General features: G+C 39.6%; 1 protein-coding gene across 2 annotated transcripts in view; it reads right to left on the bottom strand.

Annotated features, from left to right (window-relative positions):
• SLC35F1 (solute carrier family 35 member F1) overlaps window positions 1-21,734 on the bottom strand; it is a 564,673-nt gene that overhangs the window by 117,356 nt on the left and 425,583 nt on the right. For both annotated transcript variants that reach the window (XM_073627155.1, XM_073627154.1), the window contains exon 3: window positions 14,772-14,899. In XM_073627155.1, coding sequence (XP_073483256.1) covers window positions 14,772-14,899 — 128 coding nt within the window. The remainder of the gene's footprint in view (window positions 1-14,771; window positions 14,900-21,734) is intronic.

Genomic DNA, 21,734 nt, shown 5'->3' with positions numbered 1-21,734 from the left:
CGTCCCGCCCCCCTCCCTGTCCGCTCCGAGGCAGCAGTAATCGGAGTTGAGGCTGCAGATGGCCATTGATCAGGCTGCATTCATGGCAATGGTGAGGCTGCATATGGGCATTGATCAGGCTGCATTGATGGCAATGGTGAGGCTGCAGATGGGCAGTGATCAAGCTGCATTGATGGGCAATTGTGAGGCTGTAGATGGGCACTGATCAGTGCATTGATGGGCAATAGTAAGGCTGCAGATGGACATTGATCAGACTGCAGATGGGCAATGGTGAGGCTGCAGATGGGCAATGATGAGGCTGAAGATAGACAATGGTGAGGCTGTATTGATGGGCACTGACCCTTATTTCGGTTCAACGTTCTTTATTTAAAATTTAAAATTTTTCCCAAAACTTCTCTCCTAAAATGAAGGTGCGTGTTATATGCCGATAAATACAGTATGTCCCACGTCATTCATGCAGCTGGATCCTGTTGAAATCTTTACTGCAGGGTGCCCTGTCCTCATTCTGTCTCTGAACTTCAAGGACCAACGGGTTAACAACTTCAAGTCCTTGGGCTGAGTTCAGTAAAGTTCCTGATGAGGACCTGCCCAATCCTCTATTAGTTCTTTCATTGCCTGTAAGGCGATCTGTGAATAGGGCAGAGTATGATGCTTGAACTGGAGTGAGTCCAAAGAAGGACAACAAAGCTGATATGGGAGCTGGAGGACCTCAGTTATGAGGAATGACTAAAAACAAACTTTTTCTCCCTGGAGAAGAGGCGCTTAAGAGGGAATATGATCACAATATACAAATATTTGAATGGTGACTCTAGCATTTGGGGGCAGGGCCAGTGCAAGGATTTTTGTCTACACAGGCGAAGGTACATTTTGCTGCCCCCTTTCCTGCCACCCCCGTCCTGTGTTGGTACCTCCTTCTCTTCGTGCCTGTAATGTGATGGGGCTCAGTGTGAAGGACATCACACAGCATTGAATTTGAGCTGTGCTGAACTTCCGCTAAATGGCAGGGTGTAATGAGGGGACAGGGTTATGCATTCACCAGAGAACACGTGTGAATGAGCCCTTCGTTTTTTAAAATAATTTTTTACAATTTTGTCATTATTTCAGCTGCACACATTATGCAGCTGCACACATAAGCCACACATCAGAATCAAGGAGACCCTCATTTTATCCGCACCCAGCAAGGTGTCCGGATCCTCCTCCTACTGCCTCTCGTGGATCCTCGTGGCTTCTCCCACACATTGCTCCCCCTCTCCCCCCCCTTTCTTCAACATTACAACTTTTTAATGCTATAATTCGCTGGCTATTATCAAGAGGTCATTTGGATCTCCCAGCTCCCAATTACAATTTGCACAAAAGTGACCGGGCAGATCTCTAAGTAGATCCTTCTGTTTTGACTATTGGCTGGAGACTTGAGGTGTGGAATAATGTCTACCAAAATAATGGCATTCATCCATGTGTGACATACCTGCGCTGTATATAAATATTTCTCAGTAGTGGATTCTGGCTGCACCTGTGAGCATTGTAATCATATCATTCCATCCTGAGGGAGCCCAGAAGTGGCCCCATTGCGTGTTTGACACAGTTTAGTTACTGGGTCACACGATCAGAGGTGAGCGCAAACACATGTGGGGTGTCACGGGAGAGCACATATTGTTTGCTGTGATTTGGGCACCGTTCAGAAGAATTCTGAGGAACATTTATTCCATGGACACTGTTTGTGCACACTTTTTTGAGTTTGAACCCGCTGATTGAGTTGGACACTTGTAATACACAGGATAGCACCTGGCTTTTTATTTATGCACGGTGCACTTTCAATGGTTTATATTACTATTTGCACAATGTTACATGCACTTTGAGGTTATATATAAAAGATCGCACATATTTATATTTAACTACACATGTATTTTTTAATAGCATATTTATAGTGGTTTAATTTAATAATCTTGCACGTCATTTTTTAGTCAATTTTTTAGCGCAGGCACAATTATTTTTACGCATTATATTACACGCTATGAAACGTGGTTTAGTGTTTGCTGCTAAATAACTAATGGTTTTCACCCCTTAGAGGCATTGATCTATCTGTGGCTCGCAGGAAACTCACATTTTTGTTTTATTCTTAAAGTGGTAAGGATGTGGAACTCCTTTCCACAGTTGGTGGTGTCAGCTGGGAGTGTAGATGTGTCTCTTAGTAAACATAATGTACATGGACCTGGAAAATGGTAGTGACATAAACACACATACTCCTTCAGGTTTAACCGGACGGCCTGGTATCTTTATTCAACCTTACCAATTATATAACTATGACGAGTCACAGAATTTTCTACCCCATTCACAGATCCTGTTTTTTTTATTCACCTTGGACACAATTGGGTATTCTTTGAAAAGTAAATTTTCACCACATTTACTAAGCCAGGGGAAGCATTTCTTAGTATGGCTACTGCAGTGAGATATAATGTACGAAAAGTTATTTTTACTGAGCATTTATCATTTTAGTGTAAATGTTCATTTATAAAGCAAAACATATGGAGCTAAGAGCAAATGTAGCAGCATATGGAAGAAAATGAACTGCTAGAGAAAGAATAAGAGCAAAACCATTCTTCCATGTATTTGGAAATTACTGATTTATATCTTGGAGGGTGCACAATTGAAGGTTCAACCTAGCAATGCTTGACTTAAGTTGGCTTTCAAGCATTTCTGCCTTGTTTGAACCCATCTATCTACGTTTATTTAAGCAGGTAGCAATCATTCGGCTTAAATGAATTCTTCCAGAAATGACCTGATGAAAACCATTGTTATGTAACGTATGAGTCAACATGCATCCGATACTTATCTGTTACTACAGAACTAAGAAGTTAAAATATTCCGCTATATTCCTTAGCTGATGTTCTGTGCTTTTAACTCATACAAGCACCATTTAGTCTGTTGAGGGCAGCATGTTACATGGGCTTAGATGTTCGTTTTTTTTTTTTTTTTTTTTTTTTTTAGAAACAAACTACAAATAATTTTTGCAATATATTTACTGGTCATTCATGATCAAGCCCACAATGGTAACAAGCATGGTATTTAATATTATATACTATCAATTTATTTAGTTTAATATTGACACACAGAACATTAGAACCACATTTTTCAAATCTAAAAAGATTTTTACTGTTTTTTTTTATTTAAGTTTCCAAATATTTTATACATAAACACTGTTAGAAGGGGTGTACAAAGAAAAGTAATAGGCAATATCCGAAAGGGAATAACCCGAAATATAAGGGCATATAAACATGGCTATATTACAAATGCTTTGGTCTAAAAAAAACTATGAAAATAATGTACTAAATTCTTTGTTAGAGCAGAATTTCAGAATATAGATCTTTCAGTTGTTGGTGGGACCTAATGAACTGAATCACCAGCTAATTTCTTATATCTATATATCAGCAGAAGGTTTCTCCAACCTGCTTCCACAAGGCCGCAATAAGGTGTTACACTCTTGCAGCTTGTCTTTATTGTTATTAGTCAATTCTATATTGTAATAAATGCAACAGGGGAATGCAACACCAACACTATTTGACTCTGTAATTGCTCTAGCAAGTGGGTAAAAATGGCAATATAGTTGGGAATGTCTTTTAGCTGGAGTTCTCAAAAAATTCAAAAAGCTAACACACATAATTTAACTTGCCTAAAACTGAAATATTTTAAGCGTGATTGCTCAAGCATCAGAACATTGCACTGAGTTATTTTTTCTGCTATGTTACTTCAGGCTAAATATTATTTTCATATTGTTCAAGTAAAAAAAAAATCGTAAGAATTAAGTTCAAAGTCTTGCTGGCTGCACATAGTAGGCTGGTTAAATGGAGGTGATAGCCCTAATCATATTCCAAATGTAACAAGGAATCTTACTGCTTGTAAGGGTTTAAAGGTTTGCAATATGATTGTGACATAATGCAGTATAATGAAAAGTCCTGTTTTGTGTATAGGCAATTTTAATGATTGCTATTGAGCTATTGGCGAAGAATTGCTTTGTGACATGGCCCTAAGGGCTGACCTGATAAAGCATACAAAGCACATACTAACTGTATAGTAGTTGTAAACTAATTCATGCAAATTTTCCAATGCAGAATGGTAAAGGTATGTCCATTTCAATGAGGCACTCACTGAACTGTCCTAACAAAATAAAGATAGTTTGTATTGTATATGTTTAGTCATATCCGATGCTAAGCAATTCTATGGGCCAGCTCTCTGGGCACCATGTCTGATTCACTTGAATGCCTTTTCCATATAATTTGCTTAACTTTGGACTGGAATGCATAATGTAATTTTTACATACACACTAAGGTCAATTTTGACTGAAGCCAATTAACCTACCAGCATGTCTTTGGAGTGTGGGACAGAGTACCCAGAGGAAACCAACACAAACACAGGGAGTACATGCAAACTCCATGCAGATAGTGTCCTGGCTGAGATTCAAACCAATGACCCCAGGGGTGCAAGGCATTTGCCAGAAAACCCCCTGCTGTGTCTGATTTAGTTTCACGTTTCCAGAACCTTGACTTCACCAACATCAGGAATAAGCAAACACACCTACCTGCACCTTATCCCTTATCTATTCCTATGTGCTTTCTTGTCACTGTTCTCAGTATATCACTAGGCTACACCACTGGGAGCAGTTTAATAAAACGTTTCATTGCTGCACAATATGTGGTATAAATTATCTTTCTAATGGACCATCCAACAAGCATCATCTGAGGTCAGCCTTTGTAAGGTGTGCCATAAAAACACTGGAGAGCAATATGAAAGGAAATGGCAAATTGTAGATGTAATGTTGTTATCACATATATTATGAAAACACAAATTGCATTTTATCATGACTGTTTAGAATTGTGGCACATCTGAAGCTACAGCAAGAAGTACACCCACACAAAATGATTAATAATATCTTCTTTAGTATATGGTCCAATTACGTTAGCACAGTACAGAAATTAGGCATATATTTTGAAGAAAAGAACAAATAAATACAAGGTTATTAAACTGCATTTTCAGATTTTGTTTATGAAAATGTACAGTATCTTTATTTTTTAGTCATTAAATGATAATGGCAATCGTCATATTCCCACAGTGTTTACTATATTAAGTAATAGTGGTCTTCATTAGCACTGTAGACAACTCACAGCAAATGAGCTTTGTGGAATTGCTTAGATCAATTTATAGATTTGTATCTCTTAATTATACTTTTTTTCTACTTACATATGAGCTGATACAAGAATGATTATGCCTGTTTTTTTGCCTGGTAATGCTAAAATATGGTAACATATAACTTTTATGTCTTACATACTGACAACATTTTATTTTATTTTATTTAGAATGCTTGAATGTGTATAATGCTTCATACACACGAGCAGAATTTCCGTTGGAAAAACCTTGGATGGTTTTTCCGAACGGAATTCCACTCAAGCTTGGCTTGCATACACACGGTCACACAAAAGTTTGCTGAACTTTCGACCGTCAAGAACGCGGTGACGTACAACACTGCGACGAGCCGAGAAAATAAAGTTAATTGCTTCCGAGCATATGTCAAATTGTTTCCGAGCATGCGTAGGAATGTTGCGCGTCGGAATTGACGATCGGAATTTCAGATCGGAACTTTTTCCAGCCGAAAAATTGAGAACATGCTCTCAATCTTTTGCTGGCTGGAATTCCGCCAGCAAATATCCGATGGAGCATACACACGGTCGCATTTTCAGACCAAAAGCTCTCATCGGACTTTTGCTGTCGGAATTTCCGCTCGTGTGTACGGGGCATTAGAGTATCTTCTTTATGGGAAACACGTGTTTGTTATTTTTTTTTTACTTTTTTTTTACTTTTAATTGTTCAACACCTACTAGGAACATCCAGAAAACTGATTGCTTTCTAACAAATCAACCATTTTCCACAAAAAAAACCCAGAAAAACAAGCTGAAACTGTTCATTTGTTTCTACCTCACAGACTGCAGCCCTATCAATTTTACTGTACATTTTTTATCCTACCAGTGTTTTCGCTTTTTGATCTTTACCCAAGATTAAAGTGGTTCTAAAGCCTAACCATGTTTTACCTTAATGCATTCCTTGCATCAAGTTAACCACTTACCGACCGCCGCACGACGATGTACGTCCAAACTTTGAACGGGGATATCGTTGTTATGGCAGCAGCTAGCTTCCATAACCCCGGTATCCCCGTTTTCGTGCGGCGGCCGGCTTTCAGATAAAAGTGGTCCCTGCGGCGGATTCGCCGCAAGATCACTTTTATTGGTGACGGGAGAGGGCCCCCCCCTCCCGCCGCGATCAGGTGCCCTCCGCCGCTTAACGGAGCCGTCGGTAGCGGCGCAGAAGCGAACGCACACGCGAGTAGCGCCCACATATGAAAACGGTGGTCAAACCACACATGTGAGGTATCGCCGCAACCGGTAGAGCGAGCGCAATAATTCTAGCCCTAGACCTCCTCTGTACCGCAAAATATGCAACCTGTAGAATTTTTTAAACGTCGCCTATGGAGATTTTTGAGGGTAAAAGTTTGACTCCATTCCACGAGCGGGCGCAATTTTCAAGCGTGACATGTTGGGTATCAATTTACTTGGCGTAACATTATATTTCACAATATAAAAAAAATTGGGCTAACTTTACTGTTGTCTTATTTTTTTATTAAAAAAAGTGAATTTTTTCCCAAAAAGTGCGCTTTTAATACCGCTGCACAAATACGGTGCAAAAAAAAGTATTGCAACGACCGCCATTTTATTCTCTAGGGTGTTAGAAGAAAAACCATATGTAATGTTTGGGGGTTCTAAGTAATTTTCTAGCAAAAAAACCTGTTTTAAACATGTAAACACCTAAAATCCAAAACAAGGCTGGTCCTTAAGTGGTTAAAAAATGTTTAGGCATCGATTTTGGCCCCATACCCCCTCCTATACTTACTTGAGCCCTCATTCAATCCACCGCTGTGCATATCTGCAGCTCTTCTCTCCCCTCACTTCCCAGTCTCACTGGCTTTGTTGGGGCACTGGGAGCCATTGGCTCCCAGTGCTGTCAATCAAAGCCAGTGACAGGAGAGTGGGGGGGGCGAGTCCAAGTCAATGTCAATGGACACAGCAGTGGACAGAGAGGAGGAGCCAGGAGCGCTGGCAGGTGACCAGAGAAGAGGAGGTTCAGCCACTCTGTGCAATTCCATTACACAGAGCAGGTAAGTACAGAGATGTTTGATGTTTTTAAAGGAAAACAAAATAATTTACAACCACTTTAATGACTGAGAAAAGAACCACATTTGCTTAGAAGTTTCTTACACTTGAATCTTGCATCTGAACTAAAAATGATATTTGGGCACCTTTAGGGCCGGTTCACACCGCGTTCCTGTGTGATTCCTGCATATTCCCATGCGGTGCAATTTTGCAGCCCATTCATTTGATCACCAGCACACAGGGAAAGTAATGCATGCACAAAACTTGCCGCACTAAATCACATGGTAGCGCAGATTTGTTGTGCCATTGCATTGGCACCACAGCAGATTGCGAAGGTAGTGCGTTTTGTGTTCAGTGCGGGAAACCTGCACAGAACGTACCTTTCCCTCACTGGGTTCTGGTGTGAACAGGCCATTAAACTTCCAGAAAATTGGTATTCTGTTGTTTTTCAACTTTAGTAATAATTTTTTTAACCGGTTTCCGACCGGCTCACGCAGATATACTGTGGCAGAATGGCTCTCCTGGGCGAAATCCCCCATATATACGGCTTTCCCCAGGAGAGCCACCAGAGGGCACGTGAGCGTGCCAGCTGCACAGCGGGTGACCCGATGCGCGTGGCCAGTGGGCGCGATCGCCGCCGGCCACTCGCAATTGCGTGCACGAGAGCCAGCACAGGGATTTGTGTGTGTAAACACACAAATCCCTGTGCTGTCAGAAAAAAGAAGACAGATCGTGTGTTCCTACAAAGTAGGAACAGTGATCTGTCATCTCTCCTAGTTAGTCCCATTCCCACACAGAACACAGTGAGGGAACACACAGTTAACACCTTGATCGCCCCCTAGTGTTAACCCCTTTCCTGCCAGTGACATTTATACAGTAATCAGTGCGTTTTTATAGCACTGATCGCTCTATAAGTGTCAATGGTACCAAAAATGTGTCAAAAGTCTCTGATCTGTCTGTCGCAATACTGCTAAAAATTGCAGATCACCGCCATTACTAGTAAAAAAATAAATAAAAACGCCATAAAAATGCCATAAATCTTTCCCATAGTTTATAGATGCTACAACTTTTGTGCAAACCAATCAATATACGCTTATTGTGATTTTTTTTTTTTTTTTTTTTACCAAAAATATGTAGAAGAATACATATTGATGAATAAAGTTGTTTTTAGAAAAAAAAAAATGAGGGGATATTTATTATAGCAAAAAGTTTAAAATATTGTCTTTTTGTTTATAGCGCAAAAAATAAAAACCGCAAAAGTGATCAAATGCCACCAAAAGAAAGCTCTATTTGTGGGGAAAAAAGGACGCAAATGTTTGTGTACAGCGTTGCATGACCGTGCAATTGTCAGTTAAAGTGACGCAGTGCCAAATTGTAAAAAGTGCTCTGGTCAGGAAGGGGGTAAAATCTTCCGGGGATGAAGTGGTTAATATTGTGTTAATGCAGTACTTATCTTCTCAGAGGCACTGTTCCCACAAGCTCAGCACTCCGGTCATCCAGTACCAGTCCTCTTCCAGTTTGAAAAATGTCTAGTGTCATTTAATCCCCACCCTGACAGCCCAAGGCATCCAAGGACCCACACCTTGGGGCATGTCTTTAAAAAGCTTGGACAAACATGCTGTGGGTGCTATCTTATGCAACATTTAGGGCCTATGCACTCCCAGAGGAAGAGGGCATATGACATCATGCAACTGGAGATCAAAGACCCATGAAAAAAAGATAGGTATCCACACCTAAAAAAGGGTATAGGGATGTTACAAGAGGGGTGGGGGTCTGCAAAGTAGTGGAAGCTGGAAATTGGACTTTAACCTAGCTTACAATATTGTGACAATGTATAAATAGACAAATATGAGATGACAATTTTTTTAGTTATAATGGACAACATGTGGTCAGGAACTCTACAGGAAAAAACATTTCCTTGTTTCTGCCCCCTGTAGGTACAGGCCCACTGTGTCTAATGTTCAGCCATAAAATTAAGGAAAGTCTAGACAATGAAGCTGTGGAATGGAAGAGGTGGTAAAACGTGAAGTGTGGTCCTCCACAAACATTATATGCAAATGATTTCCATTTCCATAATGTGTAATATGTTTTCCCACAGCAATAAATGCAGACTATGGAATGTGGCTGCATGTGTCATTTTCACCATTTTTTTATAATTTATATGGAATTGAAGATTTTGCTGTGTAATCATGCATGCCTGCCTAATACAGCTCATGATCAATTTGCAGAATTGCTTCTAATGTATAATAGGGGGTTGTGTCAGATGTGATGTTGCTAAATTTCTTTAAATAATCTAAAATACAACTAGGGCCTGCCTGCAGTTAAAATTATTACCTTCTAAAAGTCAAGTATATAGCCTTACATTTTAGGCAAAATATACATTCAATATACTACAACAGATTACACATGGGGAGACAGTAGGAAATAGAAAAATTGAACGACTGCGTTAACAGCAGTATACACTGATAAATTAAATAAAAATGTGTTTAGGAAGAAACAATGTGTGGAGCAATGGTAGGATCTATAGATGCACCTTTTTTAACCATGATTGTGCAGTATAGGATATGCAATGTTTACTAATGTAAAAACTATAAACCTGTGCTCATTTTAGCATGCCATGTTGATTAACCACTTCCATACCGGGCCATAGTAAAATGACGCCGACAGGAACACTTTCCCATTCTGCGTGGACATCATATGATGTCCCATGTTCTGACTGCTCCTGCGGGCCGGTTGGGGATATGCTCTTTACCATGTGACCGGCTGTGTCCGTTCACAGCCGATCACATGTGTACTGCTTGTGATCGCCGCTCGTGCCCTCCCCCCAGAGTCGCGCAGCAATCGGGGATGAGACGTGTCCCTCGGACACAGCCCATCCCCGATCACGGTAAAGTGACAATGAAATTGGCTCTTTATCACGTGACCAGCTGTGTTCAATCACAGCAGGTCACAAATGTCAACAATGCCGTTTCCAGGTTATCTTCCTCACTGTGTGAGGAGGAGATCTGGAACGAAAAAGTAAAAGCACAGTGCCCGATCTCCCCCCAAATAAAGAGTACCTGTCACTGCCCATCAGAATACCTGTCACTGCCCATCAGAATACCTGTCACTGCCCATCAGAGTACCTGTCACTGCCCATCAGAGTACCTGTCACCAGCCCATCAGAGTACCTGTCACCAGCCCATCAGAGTACCTGTCACCAGCATCAGATTACCTGTCACCATCCCATCAGAGTACCCAGTTATTTGTCACCAGCCCATCAGCATAACCAAGTACCTGTCACCAGCCCATCAGAGTACCTGAGTACCTATCTGCAGCCCATCAGATTACCCGAGCATCTGTCTTCAGCCCATCAGAGTACCCAAGCACCTATATGCAGCCCATCAGAGTCCCCGAGTACCTATCTGCAGCCCATGCCTCATAGAATATACGTTGGGATGTTTTCTTTCCAAAATGGGGTAATTTTGTGGGTAATTCCACTGTTCTGGTGCTCCAGGACCTTCAAAAGTATGATAGGTAGGAATGAAATTAGATGTGTAATGTATGCTCCTAGAATGCCTGAAGGTACTACTTAAATTTTGGACCTCTCTATGTGGCCAGGCTGTGTAAAAGTCGTGAACATTTGGTAGAGCCATACTCAGGACGAGTAGCAGAATGTATTTTGGGGTGTAATTGTTGCTATATACATGCTGTGTGTTGGAAATAGCTTATAAATTGACCACTTTGTGTAAAAAAAAAAAAAAAAAATTTCATTTTCTTTCCACATTTTTCGAAGACTTGTGGAAAAAATGAACCGTTCAAAAAACTAATTTTGCCTCATAGAATATATGTTGGGGTGTTTGCTTTACAAAATGGGGTCATTTTGTGGGTAATTCCATTGTCCTGGTGCTCCAGGGCCTTCAAAAGTGTATAAGGTCGTTAGGAAATTAGATGTGTAATTAATGCTTCTAGAACGCCTGAAGGTGCTTCCTGCACGTTGGACCTCTGTATGTGGCCAGGCTGTGAAAAAGTCCCACTCGGGAGGAGTAGCAGAATGTATGTGAGAAATAACTTGTTATTATGACAATTTTGTGTAAAAAAAAGAATTTCTTAATTTTCCCAAGAATTGTGGGAAAAAAATTACAACTTCAAAAAACTTGCATCGCCTCTTACTAAATACCTTGGACTGTCTACTTTTTAAAAAGGGGTCATTTGGGGGGTATTTGTACTTTCCTGTCATTTTAGGGCCTCAAGAAATGAGATGGACCATCAGTACATCGGGTGTGATCAATTTCAATGATTGGCACCATAGCTTGTAGACTCTATAACTTTCACACAGATCAAATAATATACACTTATTTGGGTTATTTTTACCAAAGATATGTAGCAGTATAAATTTTGGCCCAAATTTATAAACAAAAATGAATTTTTTGCAAAATGTTATCATAGAAACTAAAAAAAAGGTGTGTTTTTTTTTTTCAAGATTTTCACTCATTCACTTATGTCACAAAAAATAAAAAACCCAGTCGTGATTAAATACCACCAAAAGAAAGCTCTATTTGTGTGAAAAAAATTATAAAAAAATTATAACAATTTTGTTTGGGTACAGTGTCGCATGACTGAGTAATTGCTATTCAAAGTGTGAGAGCGCTGAAAGCAGAAAATTAGTCTGGGCAGGAAGGGGGTATAAGTGCCCTGTATTAAAGTGGTTATTTATGTGTAGTGAACCATCCAGCTCAGTGCATTTTTTTGCAGCTGGGGAATGCTTGGCACACTGCAGGGATGTACATGACTACATAGCCATTAGATTAATTGTACTGAAGAGCACACAGTAGCATAGCAGCATCCCAATGTGATTTGACCCACACCCACCATGTTATGTGATTAGCTGGTTTTAGTTGGGACTTGGGACTCTGGCAGCACCCATGTTTTGCTCAGCAATAGCAGTAGTAATTCCATATTAAAGATACACCACCATCCTCTGCTAACATCTAGCACTGTGATCCAAGCATAAAATACAGTGTTATTCTATAAAAATACTGTATCTGAATGATTTATCTTGAGACTCCTAAGTACTGTAAATGGCATGTTGTATCACTGTTGTTTACAAGTAGCCTTTGTGAAGTGTGTGACTACATATAAATCAAAGCAAGGTTTTCCTATCATCACTGAAACACTCTTTGAAATTATTTTTAAAAAGTAGTGTTCCGTGATGTATTACTTTATAAACTTTTAGTTATAACCCCATAACAACCTCAAAGCTTGCCAGTTATGCTTAGAGTCCTGAGGAGAATGGACGTCTCCTTCCTTTGTGTTAGATCTTTCCCTTGAAGATTTTTCTTCCACGAACAGTTACTAGTAGAATCATGCCGGGTAGTCTCTTCAGATAGCCAAAGAGCTAGAATTTACCAGTTCATTTAATTCACTAGTGATCTCGGTGCAACGGTCCTTCAGACAGCAGTGACATCCCATCTGTGTTCCAGTTAGCACAGGACCCTGCCATCAGGTCAGACCAGCACTTCTGGGTATTGCTTGTGGAGTTTTCGGGGATCAGAGTTGTGGCAGTGTTCATCCTGTCCCTGTGTCTGAAGACTTGCAGTCATGAGTAGTTACATGCTGTGTGAGAAGTTTTTACCTCTTATCTGATTATGAGACTGTGTATGTGCATTTCCTTACAGCTGTACCTGACCTGGAAATATGTGAGGAAATTATTACTACCCTCCCCCTTTATTATGCTATTATCCTATATAATAAGATTACAGGCAGGGCATGTGAGTTATGGCTCCACTATCTGGACTGTAAGGTAGTTGTTGTGTCTACTTGCTCTTTTACCTGATCTGCACATTTAGTTCAGTTGAGGTGTTTTGCCATACCAGGAAATCCTCCTTATTTTTTTACTTGGGCATGTGCCCATTTTACTTTTCGTTTCATTTATTTACTTGTCCGGAACTCTGGCACTGTTTTTATTCTACTGTGTGTGCCATTCGAATACCTGCTGTTGCTTTCCTCGGCTGAGTCTCTTGCACACTATGTATGGTTGTCTGTGTGTGTGGATTCAAGCATGGTGATTTTGGAGAAAACCACCACAGCATCTGCATTGTACATGAGAACTCAAGGACAATATGGGACATCTATGTAATTTAAAATAATATACAGTAAAGTATTTTTAGGTATCTTATAAGGGATCAAACATGCATTACTTTACACTGCCAAAATTGCAGAGTCTGAATAGGCAGTTTCATTCTTCATTCCATTCATTCATTTACTTAGTAGGAATAAATACGAGGGCAATCTCTTTCTTTGATTGACTTTGGATTTATCTATTAGCTGACATTCCATGGCCTCTTCCAGATCAGCCAGTTCTGTTAAATCTAAAGGACTAATCTAATACCGTTTCTTAATCACCCACTTTTATGGCCTGTCAGTTGAAACCCAGGTTCTGGGAGTCAGAGGCATTGCGGATTCAGTTATCCCTATTACGCTAAAAGCTCATAATCCACTTCTCGCAGGATTATCATTACACATTGATTATAAATAATGTTTAGCCTTAAACATCATCTTGAGTTGTGTCTGCCCTGTCTGCTCTTTTAAATGTCCTCTTGCAAAAAATTCACTAATTTCATTCTGGGGATTGCTGACCCCTGCTCAGTCCTCACTCTAACCATGGGTTTTCATTCTAGTTTTATCAGTGTTACAAAGCCCCCATTTGAAGATTAGGAACATTTCATTGATGTTGTTATCCCATGAAAGTAGTCTTTTTTGTCACCATCACTTCAGCAAGTAGAGTCTCCCATTGTATTGTACACTAAAATAGGGTTGTTTTGAGTCCAAAGTTCTCTTTCTTTGCCTAAAGTGGTCTCTATGTTTCATCTTTATGAGGATATTGTGCTACCTTCCCTGTGTCCAGCTCAAGTTTACCTCAAGACAAGCTCTCTCCAATGGTCTGGATGTAGAGAGAGCCGTCAGTGTTTACCTCCCAGTCACTGCTTCTTTTAGATAGATGGATTTGATACTTGTTGTTGCAGAAGTTTCTAAAAGTGGTTTTCTGGTTTCCAGATCTACTATTTTTAGTGAATTATACAGACTGTTGTACAGACCTATGGGTTTCAAGATAAGTTGTACCTTTTTTGGTGAAGTCCTTTCTATTAGAGCAGTGAATGTAGGCTTTTCCTCATCTGGGAGGTGCCCTTCAGTTCCTATGTCCATTTCTCCTGTAGACTGTAGTATAACCCTTGGTTAAAGCTGTATTCCTTAATGGACAATGGACTCAGAGAAAACTATTTTATGGTAGACACAAAAGTCATATTCATTTTTTTTTCTTTTGCAGTCTGTGTCTTGTTGGTGACGGGGTGAATGGAAACTTTGACAGTTGTCACCAAAACAGGTGTCCTCACTGGAAAACTTCACTTCTAGTTCTGTAAAATGTTGGAATCCCATCACTTTTTGTTGTGGCAAAAATGGTCCCCAGGTCAAATAGAGAGGTGAATAAGCAATAAAAACCTGATAGGGGTTCTAACTCTTTCACGCTCTATTTAAAACTAAAAAACAATTGGCTTTACATATACATTTAAGATGTCCTGAAATTGTCAAATAACTTACCTGTATGCTAATGAAGGTGGTATATTGGTGTGCCTTGACCACTAAATATGTTGCTTCTATGTCAATAATGCCTAAGAACATATACTTCCACCATCTTCTTTTCAATATTGCCAACAAGTTTTCTTCCCCTGAAATGGAAAATGTTTTAAATATTAAAAAAGCTTACAATTTTAATTTCACGCAATTAAATAAAAATAGATTTGGTCTACAGTTATGGTCACAAAATATAAACTGATTTAAGCAAATGGTAAATTAGATGAAGAAAGGTGATGACCCAGATTTATTGTAAGTATTTTAAGTTTCAAGAAGGAAACGTATTGAGCTGTGACATATTGGTTATGTTAGGACTGAGTCTACGGCATTGGAGATGGGAAAAAACAACCCTTAGGGCTAGCTTTACCATACAAATTTCTTACATGCCTAGGGCTGCACTGTTTTACTGTTAAGTCTAACTCCGGGTTTGAATAAATAAAAAAAAAAAAAAAAAAAAGCTTGAAAAAAGTATCCTTATCATTTAAGCCCTAACACTAATAAGGTCATATGCTAATACATATTCACCTCTGTGCCGTTAACAAGCTGATCCTGTGCCAAAAATATACAGTGCCTGATGCCAGCAAACCCTACTCCATCCTTACAGATCAATTTTATTTTGCTACCCATATCAAAACATCTGCTATGATGTAAATAGCCATAATATTATAAGTATATTTACTGAGGAATGAGTTACATGTTTCTAAAAAGACTGGTAAAAGATGAACTATATACAGTATACTTTGAAAATTAACCTCTTTACCGCACAATAAAGTTTGAGTTAGGCATATATAACCCAATGAATAAAAAGGGTGGACAAGGAACAATCTGGTTGGGGTGGAAAGAGCTAGATGATGCTTTTCCCCAGCCAGGAAATGAAGTGGGCTCTATCTTGTTGCAGGTTATAATGCACACTGTGAGTTCAGGTTTAACTGTGGCTGACAAAAGAAAGACCACCAACCTGGAGGGCAGGGCTATGTAAAACTCAGGAATGAATAGACAAATCCTTTGACAGGTAACATGGTTCTCATATAATATAGTCTGCTCAAGTGTGCCTGTGATGAGACCCTGTGGCAAATATAATAATTGGGACAATGCACAAGTAAAACCGATCTTCCTAGTACTTTATGGCACAATATGTCATCTGTGATTTATGTTGCTATGGGACAGCAGGCAGGAATCCCTAATAACTAAATAACTATAATCTTATAATAATAAACTCAGACAAGTGTTGGATAAATAATGCCGTGGCTGCTTTATTATTGGTTTAAAGACAATATATTTATTATAATAACACCAACTCAATAAACTTAAAACAACCTAGCCACTACGGCTCAGGCTGCATCAATATTATCAGAAACCAACATTATCCACATCATATATTAATATCAGATAACTTCAAAAACAGATTTGTCCCCCTTTTGTATATAAAATTTTCTTTTTTTTTTTTTTTACAAAGGTGACACCACCACATAATTACAGCCGCGACAAAAAACAAAACATTTGGGAGGGGGGAGGGGAACACCACAACTCCTGTCTGCTGAGGCGACTGAGCCTGACTAGACGGAACCCCATTTATATAGCCCTATTTCACTGGATCTGACCAGATTCATCCAGTTTTCATCCCTAGTACCCCCAAAAGCCTGGGAAAGTCACATGTACTACTCTCCCAGGCCATGTGAGCACCAGGTGTCCACCTGAGAGCCTTAGCTGGCTCCCCAATCCTGCCGCTCTCCCATGAGGAAAAAGGGGTTATTGAAACCATTTACCCCTTTTTCCTATCATGGGACAGCAGGCAGGAATCCTTAATAACTAAATAACTATAATCTTATAATAATAAACTCAGACAAGTGTTGGATAAATAAGGCCGCGGCTGCTTTATTATTGGTTTAAAGACAATATTATATTTATTATAATAACACCAACTCAATAAACTTAAAACAACTTAGCCACTACGGCTCAGGCTGCATCAATATTATCAGAAACCAACATTATCCAAAAGACAGATGGATTCAAAACCACCTGTCACAAACACCCCACACCGCGGCCATTTCAACACAAGTACTTAAATTTGTATTAAAAATATCCAAACCTATGTCGGATAAATGAATTCCATCCTCTCTATATAGACCTTTTATATTTCCTTCCAATTCCACATGCCTTAATGAGATTATACCCAAAGCCTGTAAAATTTTTGCAACTGCCCTATTCACTCTTTTTCTGATCTTTTCCCCATGTCGCATGGAAGGTGGAGAAAGCCATCTCAACCTTTGCCCAATTTCCGAAAAAACAATAACAGTGTGAGGAAAAGACAATTGTATCCTGTGTAAGTCATCTCTAATTCCGAAAATGATGTCTAACGTTTTTCGTTTTCCTATATCATTCCCCCCCAGATGTATAATTAATACATCTGGAGGTGGAAAACGCTGAAGAAGCCTACCTATTACAGACATTAAATTCTCCCAAACCATACCTCTTTTACCATACCAAAAAATGCTAAACTGCAAAGGTTCCAAACCTAAATTGTTAGAATACACTCTATTCTTAGCTCTCCGATGTGCCCAAAACACATAGGAATGTCCAACAATCCATATTATCCGGCATTTACCTGAAATGAATCAAAAAGATTGATTGGGTCGAATATATAATAGATAAATGTCAGATTTCCATCTACCAACTTTCTTTATCATATTAGTGTCTAACCCTAATCTAGCTGCTTCTGTAGCCGCTCCAATTCTAAAAGAGTGCGATGTAAGGTGAGAATTCTGTAAATTTAACCATTCTAAACATCTTTTAAACACACAATTGAATTGATACTTTGTTAACGGGGAACCAGACTCATGTATGAAAAAATTATCATACATGAAAGGTCTAATAGAATAATATTCGTTCAATAACCGAACAGGGCAAATAGGAGAGCTACTACAAGCATATAAATTAATCCAAATAACTTTACCTAGTTGGTCGGTTTTCGACCTTCTAATAAAAATTCTTAACATTGAGTCAGAGATAATAATGTCATTGACCTGTATAAAAAACTATTTTGACACTCCAAACGCACCAAAAAACGTAATAGAAAAAACTGATTTAAATAGTATTGACTCAAATACGGAAAAACAAACTTGTTTAGTGATTGAACAAAGTTTACCTAAGATATCTGGAGTAATAGGTTTACGCTGGTCCCAAGTAAAAATTTTTTTCTTATAACCCTTCAATGCTTGACGAACTGAGAAATAATGCAAGCAAGAAGGTAAATTCTTAAGCTTAAGAAAAAATGAAACTCCGGAAAGGTTCCTTTGCACATAAGACCACGAATATCCTTTATCGAATAAACAATTCAAAAAGAGCAGTACTAAATTTTCAGAAAAAGAACCTGCAGGTTCCCGGATCAAATTTAAAAAAGAAAGCCAAAGCAACCAGGCCAATTGATATCCAGCCAATGTCGAAGGTGCAACCGAATTTTTAATATATTCCGATATTGGTCTCAAACCAGATCCCATAATTTGGGAGGACACCGTATTCCTACTCTGTCCGCATCTGGAAACAGCTGAAAAAATCGATCCATCTGAAAGCGAGACAAGGAGTCCGCCATGTCATTGTCCTTACCTGCCACATGAATCACTTTTAACCAAATGTTCAAATTTAGACATTTGAAAATCAAGTAACGCAACAGGACAATGACTGGCGGAGATTTCGATGTTAAACAGTTAATCGCATACATGACTCCTTTATTATCCGTCCTAACTAATATTCGCTTATTTTTAAAGGACCCCAAATCTCTAGCGCTACAATTATTGGAAACAACTCTAAAAGGACTATATTTTTAAAAAGACCTTTCTGTTGCCATTTGGGATTCCAACGATCTGCGCACCACTGAGCTTGCCAAATTGCAGCAAAACCACAAGATCCAGCAGCGTCAGTGAACAGAAAAAAGTCTTTATCCAAAATAAATTCCTCTTGCCATACAGATCTCCCATTAAAATGTGTAAGAAATTGTAACCAAACTAATAAATCCTCTCTCATATCATGAGTTATTCTAATATGAGAAAAGGGGGATTTTAATCCTGAAATGGCCACATATAATTTTCTAGAAAAAAACTTTGCCAATTGGCATAATTCTAGAAGCGAATGCTAACAGGCCTAATCGAGACTGCATATCTTTTAACCGACAATAAAGCTGTAAGTTTATTAATTTTCTCTTCCGGTAACCTAAATTCCATCAATTCTGAATCAATGGCAATACCTAAAAATTCGAGACAAGTTGAAGGCCAGGCCGTCTTTTCCAGAGCTAGCGGAATACCAAAATCGTTACAGATCTTAAAAAATGTGTCTAATAAGAACGAACAATCAAAAGAATTCGCTGAACCTAAAAATAAAAAATCATCTAGATAATGAATTAAAAATTGAGAACCAGACTGTACACTAACCACCCACTCTAAAAAAGATGAAAGACTCAAAATAGAAACAAGACAACAAACAACCCATTGGTAAATATTTGTCAAAATAAAATTGATTATTAAAGAAAAAACCTAAAGAATTAAAACATGCTGGGTTAATAGGAAGAAGGCGAAATGCTGATTTAATATCAGCCTTTGCCATGAGGGCCCCTTTTCCTAAATATCTCAGTTTGGACAAAGCGTCTTCAAACGAGGCGTAAGTAACCGACGAAAGACTATGATCAATTTGATCGTTAAGAGATTGACCCATAGGGAATGACAAATGAATGATGAATTAATCTAAAAGAATTTTTTTTTTTTTTTCCGGTACAATTCCTAAAGGGGAAATTCTGAAATTACTAAAAGGAGGAGAACTAAAAGGACCTGCTATCCTACCTTCCATAATTTCTTTTAAAATCTTTGTATAAACTACATCTGAAAATTGATCTACAGATTTAAGATTATTAACTAAAGTACACCCTTTACCCGAAAAAACTGGTAACCAAAATCCATCTCTAAATCCTTCAATTAACAGCTGAGCCCTCAACTTGTCTGGAAACATTCTGAGCCACGGGAGCATATCTTGCCATTTCACTGGTGTAGTTGCTTTTTTGAACAATCCCTGATTGTTGGTTATTTGCTGACATCTTTTTGAAACACTTTGAAATTGGATGTGTTCCTGTGCAGAAGGCACACTCATGTCGATATTTGCACGAGTTTGGCCATTTGCACTGACCATCGTTGAAGTTGAAACAAATGCCTTTTCTATAATTGGAATTGTTTGTTGGTTGAGAACTTTGGCTCTGCTTAACAAAACTTAGCCTTTGGCGAAGAAAAAGGTTGAGCCAAAGGCCCACATCCTTCACTCCCCAATGTAATGTTGGATGAACCGACAATTTCTGACGAAATGCCTCATCATAAGTAAACCATGCAGTGCCACCAAAATTCTTAAAAGCCTCAAGAACAATGTCCAAATGTTTAAAAAGGCCAACGCTTTTTTCCGGAAATTTCTCACACATAATTCCCAAAAAAATGCAGAAAGCCTGCAACCAGTTATTAAATGACCTCGTAACTGGTCTCCTTCTATCATCCTCCTCTTTCTTTTCTTTACTAATAAACTCTTTAGCAGAAGGAAGTAAGGATAACATATCTAAAAATTCTCCTCTTCAAATTTTTTCTTTCACTGTAATAGATAAATGATAACCCAACGGAGAAATGTTACAAGCAATGGATTCTTTTAAACATGTTTCAGGTAAATTCTGTGATCTAGCTAATTGATATGAAGCATTGGAATCTGAGGACTGATCATTAACTAACAAACCACTAGATGGCGCCCAGATTCCCATAAGGGTATTTTCTTGCGTTGGCAAAGCTTGAGCCTGACTAGTAGCTGAAGTAATATCTTTAGCCAATTTAGCCAAAAGCTCAGCTATATTAACTAAACTAGGAACAGTAGCTGACTCACCCTTCCCTTGTAGCTGTGTGTGCTGACCATCCTGAGATATCATTAAGCCCTCTTCCTCAAATTCTCTGTGTGCTTGACTAATTGTAGTTGGATTGCCAGTCAATTCAAATTCAGCTCTATTACTGACCTCAGGCTGTGCTACTTGTTGCCATGACGATGATTCCTCTTGCTGAGGAATGAATGAGTGCCATGTTGAAGCTCCGCCTCTTGACACGCCGTTTGACACACCTCCGGCCGAACCTGCTGCCAAGATTCTACTTACTCTGGGGTTATTTGACGCTCTAGCCGCGCCCCTAGCCACGCCTCTCGATGCGCTGCCTCCTCCCGAAACCGATCGCTCCGTTCGTCTGGCTGCTGGTGGTGAAGGGGAGTGTCTTCGGCGAGGGATGCGCCTTCTCTTCGCCGATCCACTCCTCGATGCCGAAGGGTCACGAACCCTGTGACACGGAACTTCCTCTCTCTGTTCGGCGCCTTCCTCATCCTGACGCAATGCCGGAGAAGATGGATTCCACTGCTGACATCCCGACTTTGGCCGCCGAGCTCCCTGGACCTCCTACGGCTGTTGTGGTTCCCACCGGAGCCTCTTGACACAGAGCCCGAGGTAGGTCTAGGCATCGCCGGATCCAATCTTCATCTCCTTCCTCACCGGCCCGCTTGATCAGCCGCTGCATCAGGCTCATCTTCTGGCCCCAGAAGACTCTGTTTGCTCAATGGAGAAAACTCCTAGAACACCACAGCTCCTGTCTTCTGAGGCGACTGAGCCTGACTAGACGGAACCCCATTTATATAGCCCTATTTCACTGGATCTGACCAGATTCATCCAGTTTTCATCCCTAGTACCCCCAAAAGCCCGGGAAAGTCACATGTACTACTCTCCCAGGTCATGTGAGCACCAGGTGTCCACCCGAGAGCCTTAGCTGGCTCCCCAAAGGGGAGACTTGAAACTGCCCATCCTGCCACTCTCCCATGAGGAAAAAGGGGTTATTGAAACCTTTTACCCCTTTTTCCTATCATTCTGATTAAATCTGGTTT

The sequence above is a fragment of the Aquarana catesbeiana genome, linkage group LG04 (assembly GCF_042186555.1).
Source record: "Aquarana catesbeiana isolate 2022-GZ linkage group LG04, ASM4218655v1, whole genome shotgun sequence".
Lineage (NCBI taxonomy): Eukaryota > Metazoa > Chordata > Amphibia > Anura > Ranidae > Aquarana > Aquarana catesbeiana.
The sequence above is the reverse complement of the archived record's forward strand: the minus strand, read 5'-3'. Positions and strand labels throughout refer to the sequence as shown.